Genomic DNA, 17,466 nt, shown 5'->3' with positions numbered 1-17,466 from the left:
CAAGAGAGTAATATTGTTAACAATAAAATTTACAACAATTTATGTTATAAAAGATTTTTTATAGCATGCTCGGATTCCCGAGTGTTACCTTTAATAACTTGAAAGAGCAACAAATTCATCAAAATTTCATATTTTCGTATCTATCTCGATATTGACGCATCTAATAGTAAAAATGCAAGAGAGCAATATTGTTAACAATAAAATTGACAACAATTTTTGTTATAAAAAATTTCTTATAGCATGCTCCGATTCCCCAAGTGTTCCCTTTAAAAACTTGAAAGAGCAACAAATTCATAAAATTTTCATTTCTTCATATCTATCTCGATATTGACGCATCTAAAAGCAAAAGTGCAAGAGAGCAATATTGTTAACAATAAAATTTACAACAATTTATGTTATAAAAGATTTCTTATAGCATGCTCAGATTCCCAAGTGCTACCTTTAATAACTTGAAAAAGCATCAAATTCATCAAATTTTTATATTTTCGTATCTATCTCGATATTGACGCATCTAAGAGTAAAAGTCCAAGAGAGTAATATTGTTAACAATAAAATTTGCAACAATTTTTGTTATAAAAGATTTCTTATAGTATGCTCAGATTCCCAAGTGCTACCTTTAAAAACTTGAAAGAGCAACAAATTCATAAAATTTTCATTTCTTCATATCTATCTCGATATTGACGGATCTAAAAGCAAAAGTGCAAGAGAGCAATATTGTTAACAATAAAATTTACAACAATTTATGTTATAAAAGATTTCTTATAGCATGCTCAGATTCCCAAGTGCTACCTTTAATAACTTGAAAAAGCATCAAATTCATCAAATTTTCATATTTTCGTATCTATCTCGATATTGACGCATCTAAGAGTAAAAGTCCAAGAGAGTAATATTGTTAACAATAAAATTTGCAACAATTTTTGTTATAAAAGATTTCTTATAGTATGCTCAGATTCCCAAGTGCTACCTTTAATAACTTGAAAAAGCATCAAATTCATCAAATTTTCATATTTTCGTGTCTATCTCGATATTGATGCATCTAAGAGTAAAAGTCCAAGAGAGTAATATTGTTAACAATAAAATTTACAACAATTTTTGTTATAAAAGATTTCTTATAGTATGCTCAGATTCCCAAGTGCTACCTTTAATAACTTGAAAAAGCATCAAATTCATCAAATTTTCATATTTTCGTGTCTATCTCGATATTGATGCATCTAAGAGTAAAAGTCCAAGAGAGTAATATTGTTAACAATAAAATTTGCAACAATTTTTGTTATAAAAGATTTCTTATAGTATGCTCAGATTCCCAAGTGCTACCTTTAATAACTTGAAAAAGCATCAAATTCATCAAATTTTCATATTTTCGTATCTATCTCGATATTGACGCATCTAAGAGTAAAAGTCCAAGAGAGTAATATTGTTAACAATAAAATTTGCAACAATTTTTGTTATAAAAGATTTCTTATAGTATGCTCAGATTCCCAAGTACTACCTTTAATAACTTGAAAAAGCATCAAATTCATCAAATTTTCATATTTTCGTGTCTATCTCGATATTGATGCATCTAAGAGTAAAAGTCCAAGAGAGTAATATTGTTAACAATAAAATTTGCAACAATTTTTGTTATAAAAGATTTCTTATAGTATGTTCAGATTCCCAAGTGCTACCTTTAATAACTTGAAAAAGCATCAAATTCATCAAATTTTCATATTTTCGTGTCTATCTCGATATTGATGCATCTAAGAGTAAAAGTCTAACAGAGTAATATTGTTAACAATAAAATTTGTAACAATTTTTGTTATAAAAGATTTCTTATAGTATGCTCAGATTCCCAAGTGCTACCTTTAATAACTTGAAAAAGCATCAAATTCATCAAATTTTCATATTTTCGTGTCTATCTCGATATTGACGTATCTAAGAACAAAAGTGCAAGAGAGCAATATTGTTAACAATAAAATTTGCAACAATTTTTGTTATAAAAGCTTTCTTATAGCAATCTCCGATTCTCAAGTGTTACCTTTAATAGCTTGAAAGAGCAACAAATTCATCAAATTTTCATATTTTTGTATCTACCTCGATATTGACGTATCTAAGAGTAAAAGTGGAAGAGAGCAATATTGTTAACAATCAAATTTGCAACAATTTTTGTTATAAAACATTTCTTATAGCATGCTCCGATTCCTCAAGTGTTACCTTTAAAAACTTGAAAGAGCAACAAATTCATAAAATTTTCATTTTTTCGTATCTATCTCGATATTGACTTATAAACTATTACCAAACAACATTTTCTGACTTTGTTTATTTAAACTTATTTAAACCTACCGATTTTTTACATTGATTCTACCGACATTTGGTCGGCTTAGGTTGGCAACGCTGGTCAGAAGTCAAAATTATTTTAACTGTCACATTTGGTATTGTTTACATGTATATCGAATTATTTATTAAACATTATGATAAAACCAAATAAAATAAACTAATGGCTAATCACTACGAAGTTCCGAATTGGTAAGTAGATGCTATATAAATTCATTATATATCTATTTTTGGTTGATTAAAGATTATTTGAGGTTATGTTAACTTTTCCTTTAAGGGCTGGAAAACCGCCTGTAGGTTTACATTTGGACGTGTTAAAAGGAGAAAAATTAATTCAAAAATTAATGATAGATGAAAAAAAGTGTTATTTATTTGGTCGAAACGCTTATATGAATGACTTTTGCATTGATCATGCTTCATGTTCTCGAGTTCATGCAGCCTTAGTTTACCATAAGCATCTCAATAGAGCTTTTTTAGTTGATTTAGGAAGTAGTAAGTTTTTGGAAATACGCACAAAATCAAACTAATCAATTTAAATAACCTATTTAGCTCATGGTACATTTATTGGATCGTTACGTTTAGAAGCTAATAAACCAACTCAACTTCCAATTGACTCTAGTTTTCACTTTGGTGCCTCAACCAGAAACTACATAATCAGAGAGCGACCACAAGCTGGTATAAGACCTATTATTGATGAAATAGAAAAAGCTGGGGAAGAAACTGAAGGGGGGTTATTAGGTTTACCTGAATCTGAAACAGAATTAGATAATTTAACAGAATTTAATACAGCTCATAATAGAAGGATATCCATGTTAGGAATATCGGATGATTCTGAAAAGCGTTCTGCAAATCGAAAAAGAAAACGACAAGGCGTTTCATTTAATGAAGACGAAGAAATTATTAATCCAGAAGATATTGATCCTTCAGTTGGACGGTTTCGTAATCTTATCCAAACAACTGTTATACCAACATCTAAAAGACAAAAACTTGCTGAGACTATTGGAATCCAAGCAACTGAATTTAAACTACCAAAAGCAATAAGTTCAGCACCACAACTTTATCAAGATTTACCTCCAGAAGCTAATCCAACCTCTAACACTGGCGTTGGAATGTTTAGTTCATTAACAGCACGATTAGGAATTCATTTACCTAATCCAGCACCTGACGTTGAAATGGAACCGGCTTATAAACAACAAACACCTTTTGTGCCACCCCAAGTCCAAGTTCAAGACAGTTTCGAACCGAAAAAAAAGAAGTATGCAAAAGAAGCTTGGCCAGGAAAGAAACCTACTCCTGCTTTACTTGTCTAATTTGTATTTTATTATTTTTTTTTTCTTTTATAAAGGAAAATATTAAATTTGTAGATATTTTTTCTTTCGTTTCAATGAAATATAATTATTATGGTAAGATTATGAATTTGTTGATTATTTTTTTTCCTTTATTCTCAATATATCCACTCTTATTAATTTAGTATATCCAGATGTAATGACTAATTATATTAATTTTTAAAAAGAAAGAAAAGTTATGAAAAGTCATGCTGCAATAAAGGGAGATCACTTAATCAGAAGAATAATATTAAAAACTTTCGTATTCAAACTGCCATAAAAACTATAAAACAAAGCAGACAAAAATGCAGTAATAATAGTATATTACACAACAAAATAGTATATTATTATATGAGTAATAATAGCTCATTATATGCGAGTAGAATACTATACTTTGTCCACGACTATTGAAATTGATTCCATAAATTTATTTTTTAAATAAATTTTTGAATAAAGGTTAAACGTCAATGTGACACAACTGTAACCAACTTCACAACAATTTGTCAAAATTAAGTGTCAGTTTTATAAAACGTCATTTTCTTTACGAAAATTAATTAATTTACGCTTAAATCATACAAAAAAAGGAATTTGTTTAGGTTTTTTTAATGTCAAACATTTAGAAACTCCTAAAAAATTGAATTAAATTGACGTTTTTTGAACTTTTAACGTTTCAAATAATTATTATTAGTCTGGTCAAGATGGCTACCCGTGAATAATGATTATTATTCACTCCGTGAAAAATGACTACCATTTTGTTTTAGAAAACTTATTCATAAGGTATATATTATAAGGTAGTAGTGGACAAAAACAATTAATTTCTTAAAAGAAAATGGTTACAAAGAAATTAAGAAAGACCCATTAAATTCAATAACAGCTAAAACTAAGAATGTCATCAATAAACATAAAGATACTATCACAAAGCTTGGTCAAAACCTATATTTTCTAACGCCTATGAACTGCTTCATACCACAACTTTACTCTCTCATAAAACTCCATAAGGACAATTTACCCATTAGGCCTATAACCACATGTTTTGACTCTCCTACCTCTAAAATTACTGATTTTATGACATTTTTAAACAAATTTACTATAAACCAATACACTCTCTGAAAAACTCATTACAACTCATCAAAAACTTAAAACATATTTCACCTAATAATAATACACTGGTATCCTTCGATGTGGTCAATCTATACACAAATGTTGATACCACTTACACTTTAAAGGCGATTGAAGACATATTCTTTCAACATTTTAAAGATAAAATCATCACTGCTGACTTAATTCAAATACTTAATCACATAATTCAACAAAACTATGGTCGCTTTGATAAAAAAATTTACAAACTTGAACATGGACTTCCTATGGGTCTTTCCATTTCTGCATTATTAGCTGATTTGCATTATATGTGTATGGAATGGAAATAAATTCGATCTTGATAGTATGCTATCTTACATGAACAACATCCACAAGAATCGTAAATTCACCTTAGAGATAGAAAAGGACAACTGCTTAAATTTCCTAGACTTAAAAATACAAAAAATTGATAATAATTTTAAGTTTGACATTTTTAGGAAGCCCTCATCTTTAAATACTGTCATCCCTTATGATTCGTTCCATCCCAACAACTACAAATTAGCTGCTTTCCAGGCCTTTATTGTCAGACTATTGAAATATCCTCTAGTCTAGACTATACATCCAGACTAAAAGAACTAAATTTTATTAACATATTAGCAAGAGAAAATGGTTATCCAAGTTGTACCATCGACCAATTACTGTATAAAAACCTCATAAAACTAGACCCTTTATACTCTACGAATAAAATTTGGAACAATTTTCGTTATAATAATTTTCGTATCTACCTCGATATTGACGTATCTAAGAGCAAAAGTGCAAGAGACCAATATTGTTAACAATAAAATTTACAACAATTTATGTTATAAAAGATTTCTTATAGCATGCTCAGATTCCCAAGTGCTAAAAAACAACAAAAAATTGACAATAATTTTAAGTATGACATTTTTAGGAAGTCCTCATGTTTAAATACTGTCATCCTTTATGATTCGTTCCATCCCAACAACTACAAATTAGCTGCTTTCCAGGCTTTTATTGTCAGACTCTTGAAATATTCTCTAGACTATACATCCAGACTAAAAGAACTAAATTTTATTAACAAATTAGCAAGAGAAAATGATTGTCCAAGTTGTACCATCGACCAATTACTGTATAAAAACCTCATAAAACTAGAGCCTTTATACTCTACAAATAAAAATAACTTTGACAATTATAAGACAATAACATACAACAAAATAAACTGCAAAATTAAAACCATACTACAAACCTATGGTGTATTTGTCAGCTTTAAATGTAAAGGACAACTAGGTGATTCCATTTCTAACTACAAACAAAAAGAAAACGCTTTGGATTGTAGTTCTGTTAAGTGTTGCGATTGTTCTGCTATGTATGTTGTATGAAACAGGCCATAACATTGATTATGACAATGTACAGGATGATTCTAACTCGGAAACTATAAGAGTTAGGTCCATTACTACCATCTTTTAGTTAAATTTATCTTATAGATAAACTCATCTACTCACTGATCTAGCCAATCAGAGCGCGTAAAATATCCGTGGTAATAATCCCTTAGATAGCTTAACCAGAAGATGGTAGTAACGAGCCTTAGAAAAAAAGTAGCTTACATGTCATGATCTCGTTTTTCGAGAAACTGCTAATGCCGAAAACCTCAAACCTCAACCAAAATTGAAAATATCGTAAAACAGGCAAGTGCAATTATCTTGGTTATTATTAAAGGTGGAGTATTATAACTAAGACATTATATGGACACTTTTTTACAGAGAATTTCATGACCTAGTCAAAAAAAATTTTTCGGTTTTAGATTTTGAGATATCAAGGATATCAAGACAATTTTCGTTTTTTTAAATGGAAACAACTACTGATTATTCGCTTATTAAATTCGTTATTTTTTTTCTTATTACAAAAATATAGGGTTTGACAGGTCTATTTCTTATTGTTTTAGAATAAAGCTAAAAATAAACTTTTTTTTAGTGTCGTCAAAGAAATTAAATTTACAGTTTCCTGTCAATTATAACTAAAAATTAAAAAAACATATTTCTGATATTTGAATCAAATACATTTGTTAAACTATTTAATTTATATTTATTTTACACAAAAGTTGGAATATATTGCATTGTTACACATTTTTTATTAATATTTAATATTATTATTAAATGACTTAATAAATTATTGATAGATGGCGCTCATATATATATATATATATATATTTTTTAATTCAAATAAACATAGCAACATTTGATTGTATTGGTTTGTATTCAAAAATTTTTGGAAGTGTCAAATTGAAAATTCTGTTTTTTAAGATGTATTACGAAAAGTTTAACATGTTAGAATGTTACATATTAGAAAATAAAGTAAATTTTATATAAATTTTTAGTTATAGAACCGTAATTTACAGGAAACTGTAAATTTAATTTCTTTGACGACACTAAAAAAAACTTTATTTTTAGCTTTATTCTAAAACAATAAGAAATAGACCTATATAACCCCATATTTTTGTAATCAGAAAAAAATAACGAATTTAATAAGCGAATAATCAGTGGTTGTTTTCATTTAAAAAAAAACGAAAATTGTCATACTATCTAGAAATCTAAAACCGAAACATTTTTTTGACTACGTCATCAAATTCTCTGTAAAAAAGTGTCCATATAATGTCTTAGTTATAATACTCCACCTATAATAATAACCAAGATAATTGCACTTGCTGGTTTTACGATATTTTCAATTTTGGTTGAGGTTTGAGGTTTTTAGCATTAGCAATTTCTCAAAAAACGAGATCATGACATGTAAGCTATTTTTTTTCTAACTCTTATAGTTTTGGAGATAGCCTATTCGGACATCGAATTTGAACCACCCTGTACAACTCCTACATAAGTGTAAAAAAGGTTTGAAAATGAATTTCCTTAAAATGTTCGAAATCGAAAAACTTAAGCATAATGATAACTATCTTACCAAGTACATAAACTTAATTAATAAAAAACTTTAGAGGTCAAGAGGCCTACTTATTATTACTTATTTCATTTCAACAATTATATTAATAGGCTTTTTGTGGCTGCGTTATTACATTTTACAATATTTAAGGTATGTATAGACTCGTGCATTCCATAGGATCTTGATTAAGACAGTTTTTTTTCTACTTTTAATAAAGGAAGGTAATTATTACCAAAAATATAATATCATTGCCAATTTTTATTTTTTCATAATTCCAATTATACAAAAAGATATTAATTAACAATGATACCTAAACTTATAATTTAAAAATTATTTTTTATTGGGCGGGTACTTCGCCTGTCGGCATAGATTTAATAATGTCTGAATCTCCAGGATCCGTAATCGACATGACACACACCCTAAAGTATTTACCGCAGGCTGTACCGAGTTCAATATTGTTCCCTGTGTAATGATGTACACCCGTCTTGGCCAACATAGCGTAATATTCAATCTCGCATTTACGAAGAGGAGGCGTGTTGTTGGCTATGATGATAAGCTTTGCTCTACCTTGTCTTAAAGTCTACAAAAAAGTTGTCAAAAAAAAATTTTAAGGTTAGATTTTTTGAACACTTACTTTTAACGTTTGTTTATATCCTAAACAATATTTGCCCGATTTCATTACAAGGGCAAGTTTACTGTTTATGCTCTCAATGGCCTTTTTCTGCTTCTTTTGCGCTACCATGTTGATCTAAAACAAAAATATTAGGTTATGTTACTACTTTATAGAAAATAAACGTTTTGTATAGTATTGAATTTAAGCTTAATGGAAAGATACGTTTTTTTAAGGTTGAAATTAAGTTATAACGTTTATAAAAGTAAGGAAATCTTTTAAAAATACCTGTTTATTTTACTCCACGTGCAATACGGGACAGTCAACTATGTAAAAGAATATGGCTGACAGTTTCCTTTCGGAAGTACCAACCTAAAATTTTTGAAGGCATGTTTTTTGGAAATTCGCATCAATTTTAATATGAACTTATTAATTTGTAAGTAATTTTATAAGTGTTTCGTAATTTGATTTATTTTCATCATAATTAGCATCAAAAAAATTAAAAATTAACGAGAGAAACATTCCTAAATTTGGCGCCATCTTATGTGGATTTAAGATATTGTTAAAATGCCATCTGTTAAATAAAAGTTGAACTTTTTAGAACGTACGTACATAACCTATTTCAAATCATTCCTTGGTGTGTTATCACATGCGTCTGTGAATAAGGTGCTCTATTTTAGTAAGCCGGCATCCAAAAGGAATTCGTGCTGATTTTTATTATTAATTTTATTGTTTAAAAGGTAAATTTTGATTAAAAATTAAATAATTATTTTATTCCGTTCAAACTTTCATTAAATCGTTTATCTTACGATTAAGATTCTTTTCCACATCCGCTCGTGGTTTTTATCTTTTTCCTTTTTTTTTTTATCGAAACCAATTTAACTTGTATTTACTCAATTTCAGGTTTAAATTCGGGGTAACCATGGTAAAATCGCCTATTACAAACGGTAAGTACTTTAAATTTTTAAACTTCAAAAAAAAGTTTTGAATTGAATGAAAAGTTTTTTACCGGGGTCATAAATAATTTCGGATTGTCTCGATTTATACGAACATCGCGGGGACATTCGTTATATCAGTCTTTCAAAACCGCTTTTGACCTTCTTCAAGGACGACTATCTTGTACCTGACTGTACCAGTCTTACCTTTTCTATCGATTCTAAAAGCCGACCCTCCTCTCAATACGATTAAATTTGTCGCGACAAACTTTTACTTCAACTCTCAACACAAAAAAATTGTTTAGCAAAACGATAACAAATTTTAGATATCGATGTCTAAAATCAACAAGATACCTTTCGAGATATGTGTTATAACATCAATATGTTACTATTTAAAAGACCTCTGAAATATTTCGATATAATAATGAGTGGGAGATTTTAATAGGACTCATAGAAAACGATAACTTGCTTTAAAAGAATTTTATTCTGATTTAATAATAAAGTATTGTAATCGTGCAAAAATTGGAACAAAAGTCTAATTTACTCCTAAATGGATTACCAGAATCGTACCAATTTTGGAATAAGGAAATGCCAAAGTTGACATTTGTAATGTTCAAATAGAAAAGTCTTAATTAAATACAAAAAGAGAAAGTGGAAAATGCAATTGACGCGAAAGCTGAATTTGTTTAAATTGAAAGTGAATTTAATTTAAGATGCAATATACAAAAATATATTTCCATAGATCACAGGGCGTTCCATGTCAATACAGGGTGTATCAAGTATGAGTAGAAAAAATTTGAGGGGTTATAGGTCCCATTTTTGTGAATAAAAAATTCTTATAACACAATGTCCCATTTTTTGCCATTCTTAAGATATGACACGATAAAGTTAAGGGTTTAAAAGTTTAAGTACTGCTGTATAAAGAATTATACCAAGCAGGCCTTGCTTATGTATACAGGGTGTATCTGAATGACTGTAACAAACTTCAAGGGTGATTTTTTAGTGAATTTTAAGGGTACTTTGATATATATGAACCATGGGCGACTTCGGCTCCCCTAAGGAGCTACACCCCTCCAAAAATAGCGGAAAATTTTGGTTTAATTTCTTTTTCTCAAAAATTATAAACGCTAGGAAAATGAAATTTGGGGAATATGTTTAACTCATAATAGGGCACGTTTTGACCCTATTTGTACTTTCAATCTACCCTTTATGCCTAGATTTTTTTTATGAAGATGATAAATACATTGGAAAAATTTCAGTTAGATAGATAAAACTATTCTAAAACTTTTTTATCTCTCTGATGTTCTTCTAAAAATTAATAATTTCTGAGAAAAAAAATAATTAAGCAAACACTAACTGTTAAGCTGTAGGGTTGTTAATCGAAAGTTGGAATAAATTTTTAATGAAAAAATCTTAGTAGGCTTTGCAATCTTTGTCAGAAATATTTTTGACGTTTAAATATCAGTGGTTTTCTTACTTTATTATTGTTTTATTTAAAATTTTGAAACGTCGAGTGAACGAGCGTAAATGCGATAGAACTTTATTCAAAAATTAATTTGAAAAACAATAATAATAGTAAGAAAAACTGACATTTAAACGTCAAAAATATTTCTAACAAAGATTGCAAAGCCTACTAAGATTTTTTCATTCAAAATTCATTCCAACTTTTGATCGACAACCCCGTTGTTTAACGGCAGTGTTTGCTTTACTATTTTTTTTCTCAAAAATTAGTCGTTTTTGGAAAAATTTCAGAGAGTCAAAAAAGTTTTAGAATACTTTTATCTATCTATGTAAAATTTTTGGTTACGTTTAGTAGTTTAGAAGGGTAGGTTGAAAGTACAAATAGGGTCAAAACGTGCCCTATTATGAGTTAAACATATTCCCCAAATTTCATTTTCCTAGCGTTTATGGTTTTTGAGAAAAAAACATTAAACCAAAATTTTCCGCCCTTTTTGAAGGGGTGTAGCTCTTTAGGGGAGCGGAAGTCGTCCATGGTTCATATATCAAAGTACTCTTAAAATTCACTAAAGAATCACCCCTTGAAGTTTGTTGCAGTCATTCAGATACACCCTGTATAGCTTTAATTTGACCCATAAAAGTCATTTTTGTGATATTTCTTTAGAAGTTGTTTACTCTAATGTAAAAATTTACAAAAATTTTGGTTTCAATAAATAAACTTGTTTATTGTATTAAAAACAACAAAGTTGCAAAACTAGAAACAAATTGCAAAGCAAAGCCTGCTTAGTATAATTCATTAACCAGTAGTACTCAAACTTGTGAACCCTTAACTTATAAAGTAAGTTATAGAAGTAACCATGCGTAGCTTACCAAATAAGATAGTTCAGCCTTAGATAGTTCAGCTAGATTTGCAGCAACTATAAAAGTTGGTGAGAAATTCACGAGTTTGTACTGAATGGCTCATTAGAATAGCTTCAATATTGAAGCAAAAAACATACGATTTTTTTAATGAGCTACGCAATAGAGTGAGGTTGCGTTGCCACTTATGTTTTTTGTCATATTTTTTGGATACAATTTCTACCATAACTTACGGCGATAATCCACTTCTTGTCTTGCCGATTAGCAACTCTAGATTTGACCCAACATCAGACCCGAACGGAATCAGACAGCTAAACTTGAATGTTTTTAGGTTTAATGTTAGTTTTAGTGACAGTGCTAAAACTTCATTGAAGCTTCATTGAACTAAAACTAGAACTAACACTAGATGTGACCCAGGGCGTCAATGTAATTAGACATTACAGTAAAACCTCGAAGAATGTTTCTAGTTCTAGGCCAAATGTTAGGTCTAGTGACATTAGTTAGCATTAGATATCACTGTGTTGCATATTTTTATTGAACTAAAACTAGAACTAACACAAGACCTAGAACTAGAATCATTCGGGTTTAGCCGTCTTGACAGACGTGTGGCTAAATCCGAATGTTTCTAGATCTAGGTCTAGTGTTAGTTCTAGTTTTGCACTAGCACTGTCACTAAAACTGACATAAGACCTAGAACTAGAATCATTCGGGTTTAGCCGTCTTGAAAGACGTTCGGCTAAATCCGAATGTTTCTAGGTCTAGGTCTAGTGTTAATTCTAGTTTTAATTGTTATTCAGCGTTAGATTGTGGTATATTTTTATTGAACGAAAAGTAGAAGTAACACTAGACTTAGAATTAAAAACATTCGGGTTTAGTCGTGCGTCTCTTAATAATAATAATAATGACATGTCATAAGGACGTCAGCTTTTTCCAAGCAAAAGTTTTCCTCTGCAAAACTACCCAATGCCTGTACTATTAAGCTATAACTATGTTTACTGCTTTCATATATTTCGAGCCTATATGTAATTCCCAGTAGGTACTACGTTGTGTAATTGAAATTTCAGGAACAATTCAGAGTTTTCAAATAAATTATAAGCAAACGTGGATATGCGGCGTATTAGCATCAAAATGTCAAAACTGAATTAAAGATTCATCCAGCATCCTTTATAATATCTTTATAATATTACAATACTTGGAAAAGAAAAATAATTCAGCTATTAACTTGAAGTAACTTGGTTAAGTAAATTTTATGGGACCGGGTTAAGCCAAACTTATTATAAAATATTACAGTTCTAAATTAGATTAACCAGCATCTACAAAATGCAGCGTTTTGAATAAGATACTGACTCTTGAAACTAGATGTGAATGCTGCCTTAGATATTTCAGTTAGATTTGCAGCCACTACAAAAGTTGGTGAGCAATTCAAGAATTTGTACTGAATGGCTCATTAGAATAGCTTCAAGATTGAAGCAAAAACACGCGATTTTTAATGTGCTACATAATAGAGTGAGGTTGCGTTGCCACTTATCCTTTTTGTCATACTTTCTGGATACAATTTCTACCATTATTTACGGCGATAATCCACTTTTTGTGTTGCTAATTAGCAGCTCTAGATTAGACCCAACATCAGACCCGAATGGAATCAGACGGCTAAACCTGAATGTTTTTAGGTTTAGTGTTAATTTTGGTGACAGTGCTAGATAGCGCTAGTTTGTATTAGATAGCGTTGGGTTGTTGTATTGGGTTGTATTTCTATTGAACTAAAACTAGAACTAACACTAGAGGTGACCCAGGGCGTTCCATGTCAATGTAATTAGACATTACAGTAAAACCTCGAAGAATGTTTCTAGTTCTAGGCCAAATGTTAGGTCTAGTGACAGTGCTAGGTAGCGCTAGTTAGCATTAGATATCACTATGTTGCATATTTTTATTGAACTAAAACTAGAACTAACACAAGACCTAGAACTAGAATCATTCGGGTTTAGCCGTCTTGGCAGACGTGTGGCTAAATCCGAATGTTTCTAGATCTAGGTCTAGTGTTAGTTCTAGTTTTGCACTAGCACTGTCACTAAAACTGACATAAGACCTAGAACTAGAATCATTCGGGTTTAGCCGTCTTGAAAGACGTGCGGCTAAATCCGAATGTTTCTAGGTCTAGATCTAGTGTTAGTTAAAGTAAAATTAACACTAGACTTAGGCCCGGTTTCATAATAAAATTAAAGGCGGCTTTAAATATTTAAAGTCACTTTATCTTTAAAACGCGTTTAATAATCAATTTTTAACCCTAAACCCGGCTTTAACTTTAAAGTCGCGATTCTCTCACTTTAACGAATAAAAGCGGCTTTAAGCGCTGTAATATAACCTATAAGTGTCACTGCGTGTGCTTGTCCGCTGATTATATATCTGTTCATTTCACTCAAAATACAATGAATTTGATGGATACGAGTTCAAGTTCATCATCGGAAGATGAACCTGTATTTGTACTTAGAAGACGTAAAGTTTACAAGAAGAGAGTGGATTGTTTCCAACGATATAATGAAACTGAATTTTTTGAAAGGTTTCGACTAACAAAAGATACGGTAGTTTCGTTATTGGCATTGATAGAAGACGCAATATCTAACTTTTCCAAGTTAAAAAAAAATAACCAAGTAAGTTGTATTATATAATAAAAATATATCAATTTTACAAGTATATTCATACTTTGCATTTTTCTTTAGAGGGGGCTCTATACCAGCAATGCATAGCCTATTATTATCCCTAAGGTTCTATGCAACAGGGAATATGCTCCTTTCTGTAGCGGATTTTATTGGAGTATCGAAAGCCTCAGCGTGTAGGATAGTAAAGAAAGTTACCAGTGCTATAGTGTCACTATCACCTCGCTACGTAAAAATGTATTCTACGAATGCAGAAATGAATAGGGCTGCGGAAGAGTTTTATCGATTTGCAAGATTTCCACGAGTTATTGGTGCTATTGATTGTACACTTATCAAGATACAATCACCAGGAAGAGAAGACGGTGAAATATATCGCTCAAGAAAAGGTTTTTGTGCACTGAATGTGCAGAGAGTGTCTGACGCACGTTTAAAAATTCGGAATATTGTTGCGAGGTGGCCTGGTTTGTGTCACGACCAAACCATATTTAACAACAGTAGTTTAAAAGAAGCCTTTCAAAGTGGGATGTATGGACGATATATGCTTGTTGGAGATAGTGGCTATAAAATTAAACCATACCTTATGACACCTTTACAACAAGTACAAACACCAGCTGAGAACTTGTACAATGAATCGAGTATCAGAACACGGAATGTGGTTGAACGTCAATATGGAGTGTGGAAAAGAAGATTTCCAATTTTAAGTTTATGCATGAGGCTGCAGATAGAAACAACAATGAATGTGATAGTTGCGACTGCAGTACTACATAATATGGCCATAGACATGAATGAGAGTATTCCTGGAGAATGGACCAATCCATTTAACGCAGACGAAGACGAAATTGAACAGGATGACGATCATTACGTAGAAAGCTCAACCCTTTCTAGGTAGGGGTTGAGGTGTGAGGCAGTTGCTTATTAATGAACATTTTGGTAGACTTTAACTTTTTATAAATAATGTTTATTTCATATATATATATATATATATCGTATACAGTCTCATGTGTTACATTATTTAGTCAAATCTTTCTCTTTTTGAGCTATTTCCAACTCCAATAAACGTATTCTCATTTTAAATTCTTCATTTCTCCTTTCTTCTTTATTTTTCTCTCTTTCCTTAGAGAAGTGCAACCCCCTTTTCTTGATTACAGACATATTAGAAATAATATCGAATACTCAACATTCCACCGATGTTTATATTCAAAAATGACAGTGTGACAGGGAAACGCAGTGCTTACAATCGTAACGAATGAAATCTTACTAGAATTCAATGTGACCAACTTGAATAAAAAACATAAAGCGCCTTTTACTAAAGTCGGCGTATGAGTGTATTATGGAACGCGTTAACTTTAAAATCGATATTAAAGCCGGCTTTAACCTAAAAGTGCCTTTAGTTAAAGTGGCTTTAAGTCCCGCATTATGAAACCGGGCGTTAGAATTAAAAACGTTCGGGTTTAGCCGTGCGTCCCTTAAGACGGCCGAAAACTCAGGGGTGTTATAAGGACGTCAGCTTTTTCCAAGCAAAACTTTTCCTTTGCAAAACTACCCATTAATGCAACATAGCATTAAGCTATGTTGCATTTTATGTGGGACAGCGCAACTGCATAGTAGTTTCATAACTATGGTTACTGCATTCATATATTGCGAGTTATATGTAATTCTTTAACAGTAATATTACAACACTTGCAAAAGACAAATAATTCAGCTATTAACTTGAAGTAACTTGGTTAAGTAAGTTTTATGGGGCCGGGTTAAGCCAAACTTATTATAAAATATTACAGTTCTAAATTAGATTAACCAGCATCATCTTGAAACCATGCGTAGCTTACCAAAGAATGTATTAATGCTGCCTTAGATATTTCAGCTAGATTTGCAGTCACTACAAAAGTTGGTGAGCAATTCAAGAATTTGTACTGAATAGCTCATTAGCATAGCATCAACATTGAAGCAAAAACCATACGATTTTTTTAATGTGCTGAGATAGACTGAGGTTGCTTTGCCACGTATCTTTTTGTCCACATTTTCTGGATAGAATTTCTACCATAATCTACAGCGATAATCCACTTCTTGTCTTGCCAATTGGCAGCTCTAGATTATACTCAATATCAGACCCGAACGGAATCAGACGGCTAAACCTGAATGTTTTTAGGCCTAGATTTAGTGTTAGTTCGAGTGACAGTGCTAGTTAGTATGTATTAGATAGCGTTAGGTTGTTGTATATTTCTATTGCACTAAAAATATTCCAATATTCTTTCTGCCAAAGTTTCTAAGTAATGATATGCCTCATTGTAATAAAAAATTTAATTGTTTTATTTTAGGTTTTCTTACCTTTTATGAACGTTATCAACTGAAAATAAGTCAAACAATGAAATTAAAATAAAACAAAAAACATATTTGATCACCGTATGAGGGTAATTTATCATTAACGAATTTAAAAATTTTTAATTTTAAAAGATTACATTTTTTTAGATAGTGGTTTTATTGATTATAAAAAGATTAATTACATTCTTATTTGACGTCTTAGAGAGTTATAAACGACTTTCATTATTTGATAATTCAATTAAAATGATTCGAAAAAATTAGATTGTAATCCTTATTTCTAACTTCCTGGTTATGGTAATTCAGTACTGCATCTCTTGAGTTGTTTAGTTGTACAATCTCGTCGAAATAGAAACAATCATGTTGCCAACAATAGTTGTTGACAGTTTATAACGTAACTGAACGTATTTAGAACCATGCTGGAAAGAAAACGAGTTCAGAGAACGCTTCCAAGAATATTTAGCGCGGTATTTTTGCGAATGCCAAAACGCAAAACTTATTTAGCAAAATCTAGAATTAATATTTAAACAATATTTCGTGGCAAATACAAATTAATTTTATTTGCGTTATTACGTTTTACAACTTTTTTTTCGACTTTAAAATTAATATTCCATCGCTAACACGTGATTAAAGACGTTATCATTACGCGACGTCGCCATTGATAACGGTTACGGAATTTAAATTACGTCTCGTTTTTTAAAAACCCAGATTTTTATTCGTTATAAACAACTAAACAGTTTAGATCTTAGCTTGTAATTAAATGTGATTATGCGACATAGAACGAGATATAACGTTAAAAAACGTGCAGATAATCAGTTAAGATAATTAAGTTTGGGTACTAAGTAGATTAGAGAGAACCATGTGGATTGCAAATCTATATTGATTCGTTTAGTTCGAAACAGATCTTTGTGCTCAGTTGGTTTTAATAAAGTAGATGGAAAATTTGTTTTATTATCAAACGAGTAAGTTTTTTTTTA

The 17,466-nt window shown here is 30.6% G+C and overlaps 3 protein-coding genes across 4 annotated transcripts in view; 2 read left to right on the top strand and 1 right to left on the bottom strand.

Moving 5' to 3' along the window:
• The first annotated feature begins 2,376 nt into the window (after positions 1–2,376).
• Positions 2,377–3,726, top strand: LOC111424439 (nuclear inhibitor of protein phosphatase 1). The gene is made up of 3 exons (XM_023057968.2): positions 2,377–2,502; positions 2,588–2,802; positions 2,860–3,726. Exons 1-3 carry the CDS (start codon positions 2,474–2,476, stop codon positions 3,618–3,620), a joined length of 1,005 nt encoding a protein of 334 aa, XP_022913736.1. The 5' UTR covers positions 2,377–2,473; the 3' UTR covers positions 3,621–3,726.
• A 4,172-nt stretch (positions 3,727–7,898) lies between these two features.
• On the bottom strand, positions 7,899–8,650 carry LOC111424444 (ribosomal protein L30). The gene is made up of 3 exons (XM_023057975.2): positions 8,557–8,650; positions 8,293–8,406; positions 7,899–8,238 (listed from the first exon to the last, which is right to left on the bottom strand). Exons 2-3 carry the CDS (start codon positions 8,398–8,400, stop codon positions 7,996–7,998), a joined length of 351 nt encoding a protein of 116 aa, XP_022913743.1. The 5' UTR covers positions 8,401–8,406; positions 8,557–8,650; the 3' UTR covers positions 7,899–7,995.
• Positions 8,651–8,897: 247 nt separating this feature from the next.
• LOC111424427 (influenza virus NS1A-binding protein homolog) overlaps positions 8,898–17,466 on the top strand; it is a 28,815-nt gene continuing 20,246 nt past the window's right edge. Inside the window, exons 1-2 of one of the 2 annotated variants that reach the window (XM_023057947.2) lie at positions 8,898–9,008; positions 9,172–9,215. In XM_023057947.2, the coding sequence (XP_022913715.1) occupies positions 9,191–9,215 (25 nt within the window). In that variant the 5' untranslated portion in view covers positions 8,898–9,008; positions 9,172–9,190. Of the gene's footprint in view, positions 9,009–9,171; positions 9,216–17,408; positions 17,452–17,466 lie in introns of those variants that run through there. The other variant, XM_071198105.1, reaches the window with a different exon arrangement.

This window comes from Onthophagus taurus, chromosome 7 (genome assembly GCF_036711975.1).
Source record: "Onthophagus taurus isolate NC chromosome 7, IU_Otau_3.0, whole genome shotgun sequence".
Classification (NCBI taxonomy): Eukaryota; Metazoa; Arthropoda; class Insecta; order Coleoptera; family Scarabaeidae; genus Onthophagus; species Onthophagus taurus.
This window is presented reverse-complemented; position numbering and strand designations above follow the sequence as displayed.